Raw genomic sequence first — 4,645 nt, 5'->3', positions numbered from 1 at the left:
TACTTAACAAACAGGGAAACACAGTGTCTAAGGCCACAAGTGGCCAGCTACCTCATCCCACATAGTGTCCCAGTGTTCAGAAGTCCAAACAAAAGAGTGCTTGTGAGGGTGGCGCTGTCCCATCAATGAGGGCCTGCAGTTGTGGCTCACTGGCAAGCAGCAGGCCAGGATCCAACTCACGATGACAGCTGAAGGTGTACACAGAGGGGACTGCTGATATGAAACAGAATACATGAAGTATAATTCTTTATCCAATGACCTCATTTTTAAGAACTTTTCCTAATATAAGCAACTCCCCAAAACTGCAAGTACTGAGCAGTTCTAAATGGAGAGGGAAACAAGGCAAACCTAACATGTACAACTGGGTTCATCTGCCAAGTAAAGCCAAAGCCTTAAGCTAAAGCAGTGGCTCTCAAACTTGTTCCCAACATCACCTGGGAACTTGTTAGAAATGCAAATTCAGGGCCTCTCTGGTAGCACAAGGGGTTGAGTATCAGCACTATGAAGCTATCTTCAGCCACTGCAGCAAGAGCTCGATCCTGGCCAGGAAGCTGATGCACATATGGCACAGCAGACCTCTTCTGTCTCACCTGCTGCTCCCCTCAGCAGTGTATTTCAGTCAATCTGCCTGTTCTTCTCCCCACTCTGTCTCTGGTGAATCCTCTCACCCCCTGCATCTCTACTCTGTACCCCAGTTCTTGTATGCATAAATAATCTTTTAAAAAAAGAAATGCAAATTCAGGAACTCTGGGGTAAAGGCCCACCACCCCTGGTATCACCAGCCTTCCCAATGATTCTGATGTACACTCAAGAAAGATCCACAGAGCTAAATGCATGCTCCTATAGGGCAGCAACCTCAGCCTTAGCACAGGAAAGGAAGGCTCATTACATCCCTCATTCTATTCATTTACCCCCTATCAAAGAAAAGTTGTAGGTAGACAAGTTGCATCCGTGAACAGCCTCATGCTCTGTATACTTTCCATGAGAGGCTTAAGTGGGGGAAAGGCCTTCATAGTTGCCGCTTTTATAATTAACACAACTCCCTGCTTCTGTATGGTAAAATGCTTGGGGCTAGTGTTCTATTTTCAGAGTCTATAGAACAGGAAATAATTCTGAATTTTTACCTAACAGATTTCTGTGGGAAAGTGCAGCCCAGCATGACACCTGCTGGTACAACAGACCTAACACAATGTGACAAAGAAACAGAAATGACAGCCAAATAGTTGTGCCTAAGCTCTCTGCTCAATCGCCCTAGATTTGCTAAGATTCATGGCCAGGTGCATCTGGGGAGTTCACAAAGTGCTGATTAGTTTCCTCCCTGGGAAGGCAAGGCTTCCAATCAAGTTGCAAAGCAAAAACCTAGTGATCAGGAGATAAATTCACTGAAAGGCCAGACTCAAAAAATTCATCAACACAGTGAGGAGGCCCAAAATACATTAAATACTGTGCGTCCCTACCTTCAAAGAACTTTCATTTGATTATACCTTTATACACTTAAAAATTAATTAGTAGAATGTATTTTGTTTATAATAAATAGGACAGAATCATGATACTATCTAGATATTGAATTTAATTAGTATAATGGTAATTCCTGTCCTCACAGTTGCCATTTGTTGCTATTTTGCTCCAATTCGAATCCATTGTGAAACTCCAATCCAATCCAATGTTATTGCAAACATTTTCAGATGTTTCTTCTCGATATTTACTGAAATATTCAATAGGTAATATAATATTCAAATACTGTCACACACATATTAGCAGGGTTATCCTTTGTGAGGCCCCTAAACAGTACAGTGGTTTACCCAAACACTTATGAATAATGCTTGCCCCATGCACTATAACTTGTTGGATACTTTTCAAAAAACTGGAATGTACTAAAATGTAATTAAAAAGTTATAAAGAAGAAGAAAGATGTGTACATGTATATATGCAAGAGAGAGAGAGAGAAAGAAAGAGAGCGCATTTTAGGTTCCAGGTGTTATGTTGAATTATAGTCATGTCCATAGCTTGTGATTACACTGTTCATGTGAGGTATTGCCTATTAGGGATTATATCAGGATAGATCAAAATCCCACTGCTTCCATTTACCATTTTCAAGGCCCTGGGAAAATCATTTAACTCTGAGCTCATTTTTTTTCCTTTGTGACGTAGGAATAATAATGGTAACCACTTTTGTGAAACAGCTTAAACAGTATCTGACACCAGCAAACACGAAATAAAAATGCTAAATATTAATAAAATGCCATAACATATAATATACTATATATTTTTTCCAAAGAGATGTATAGGCAAATTTGAAACCAATTATTTTATAGTATCTGAAGATATCCTCTTGGATGACATGGAAAAATAAGATTAAATGACAGTTCACTGAAAAGAAATCTCTAAAGAACTGAATAATACATATTTTGGATTAGTGATTTGATATCAGGGATAAGAGAAATCACTACTGCAAATTTCAGAATTCTCTGTCTGCCTTGGACTGTTCAATATATTATCAATGACCTAAATAGAGATGTAAAAACATTTCAAATTTTCAAGTTAAACTGAAAGAGTATAAATACAACTTCTATGTATAATAGAATCAATAATAGCAATTACATCTACTGAATCTAGTGTGGTGGGCAAATTATATGCATTATCAGTAACTCATGGGACAATCCTTTGAGTTTGGTATCATTAGCTCCCACAGCAGGGCATTCATGATTGCCTGCTTCCTTCCTTAATATCAAAGCCCTGAAGGAAACCACCTGTCCCTTAAGAACCTCAGTCCAGGCACTTCAGCATCCTATTTATCTAAACTAGAGACCAAGTGTTCATCTCAACCAATACCCTCGGTATCATTTGGGAACTTAGGAAACCAAGTTGCTTGGTCCCACTCAAATTTACTATATCAGAAACTCTAGTAATGGACAAAAAAACTGTGTTTTAACTAGTCCTCAGGTGATTCTGATGCAAAGCTAGTTTGAGACCATTAGTCTAGACCAATTATCCCAAATCCCTTACCAGGGACTGATTTAAATATAGTCACATGATTTAAACATAGTCTTATGACAATGAGATGTGAGGGGGACACCCAAAGGACTTTAGGGAGCATTTTTTCTTGAGGAAAAAAAACTTTTGGAAAGAAAAGTCCATCTCTTGCTTGAATTTTCATGTCTGTCTATGATACACAGAACTGTGGCAGCCATCTTTATGGCATCACTTAGCCACCAAATTTACCAAAACTAAATTTTCTTACCTCCAGACTTCTTGTTGTGGATACTTATTTCCTCTTATGGAAAAACTGTTTTAATTAGGATTTTCTTTTATCTGCAAACAAAGGCATGCTCTCTAGTCCCATCCAGCGGCTGCGGCGCCCGCCCTGACCCCAGCCCTCCGCCCCTAGACTCGACTGGCAGCCTAGCCCCCCCAGCCTCGTACTGGTGTCGGATGCGAGAGCCTGTGCTGAAATAAGAAATCAGGCCTTACTGGAGACATTCAAGCAAAGGTTGGACAACTACTTTTCCAGAACAGAAAAGAAACTCATGCATCAAAAAAGGTGACTAATAAACATACCAAAAGAATATGGCTGCACAAGTACCAGAATCTGATCAGATAAAACAGTTTAGGGAATTTCTTGGAACCTACAATAAACTTACAGAAACCTGCTTTTTGGACTGTGTGAAGGACTTCACAACAAGAGAAGTAAAACCTGATGAGACCACCTGTTCGGAACACTGCTTACAGAAATATTTAAAAATGACGCAAAGAATATCTATGAGATTTCAGGAATATCATATTCAGCAGAATGAAGCTTTGGCAGCCAAAGCAGGACTCCTTGGCCAACCACGACAGAGAAGTCCTGATCAATGGACTTTAAAGGAGAGATTGCCAACAGCTATTGCACTGGAAATGAGGATTCACCTGACAGAATCCCCTGAAAGCAGTAGCCACCATGTTAAACCATCTGTCATGACTGTCACATGGAAACCAGTGGAGAAACAAAATTGCTATGTACCAGGAATAATCAAAATAGAAGGTCTTGTTCATTGAAAATAATATGCAACATTTGTTGAGGCCTTAAGATTCAGCAGCTTGGTCACTTGATTCGAAAAATAAACCATTGTTTCTTCAATTGTGACTGTTAATTTTAAAGCAAAATATGTGTTCAATCATGCATGAGATAGAAACAAATTTTTTATTACTAAACGTAAAATAAATGGAAATATCGCTGAGCAGTTGTTTATAAAAAACAAAACAAAACAAAACAAAAAAATCAAAGGCATGCTCTCTAATACACACACTTTTACAATAAAGAGGAAATGGAAGTTTTTGTGTTTTTTAAGATTAATTTATTTAATCAAAGAATTGGGGTATAGGCCAGATGTGCGAGAGGGTGAGAGGATTCACCAGAGACAGAGCAGGGAACAGAACAAGCAGACTGACTGAAATACACTGCTGAGGGGAGCAGCGGGCGAGACAGGAGAGGTCTGCCTCACCATGTGGGTTGCTCCCTGGCCAGCAGGGATCAAACCGGCACTGCCGAGGCTGTGGACAGCTTCACAACACTGCGCTCAACCACCTGCACCACCAGGGAGGCCCGAAACTGAAGTTTTGAGAGACTAAATTACTTTTATATACTCAAAATTCAAAACTATTTCAA

The 4,645-nt window shown here is 39.6% G+C and overlaps 1 protein-coding gene across 1 annotated transcript; it reads left to right on the top strand.

Moving 5' to 3' along the window:
• Nucleotides 1-3,561: 3,561 nt before the first annotated feature.
• Nucleotides 3,562-4,035, top strand: LOC311170537 (mitochondrial import inner membrane translocase subunit Tim9-like; the record flags this gene model as incomplete). Its single annotated transcript, XM_084232947.1, has 1 exon — nt 3,562-4,035. The coding sequence occupies exon 1, from the start codon at nt 3,568-3,570 to the stop codon at nt 4,033-4,035; it is 468 nt and encodes a 155-aa protein (XP_084089073.1). The 5' UTR covers nt 3,562-3,567.
• Nucleotides 4,036-4,645: the final 610 nt, after the last annotated feature.

Source organism: Talpa europaea (assembly GCF_964194135.1).
Source record: "Talpa europaea genome assembly, chromosome: 5".
NCBI classification, from domain to species: domain Eukaryota; kingdom Metazoa; phylum Chordata; class Mammalia; order Eulipotyphla; family Talpidae; genus Talpa; species Talpa europaea.
This window is presented reverse-complemented; position numbering and strand designations above follow the sequence as displayed.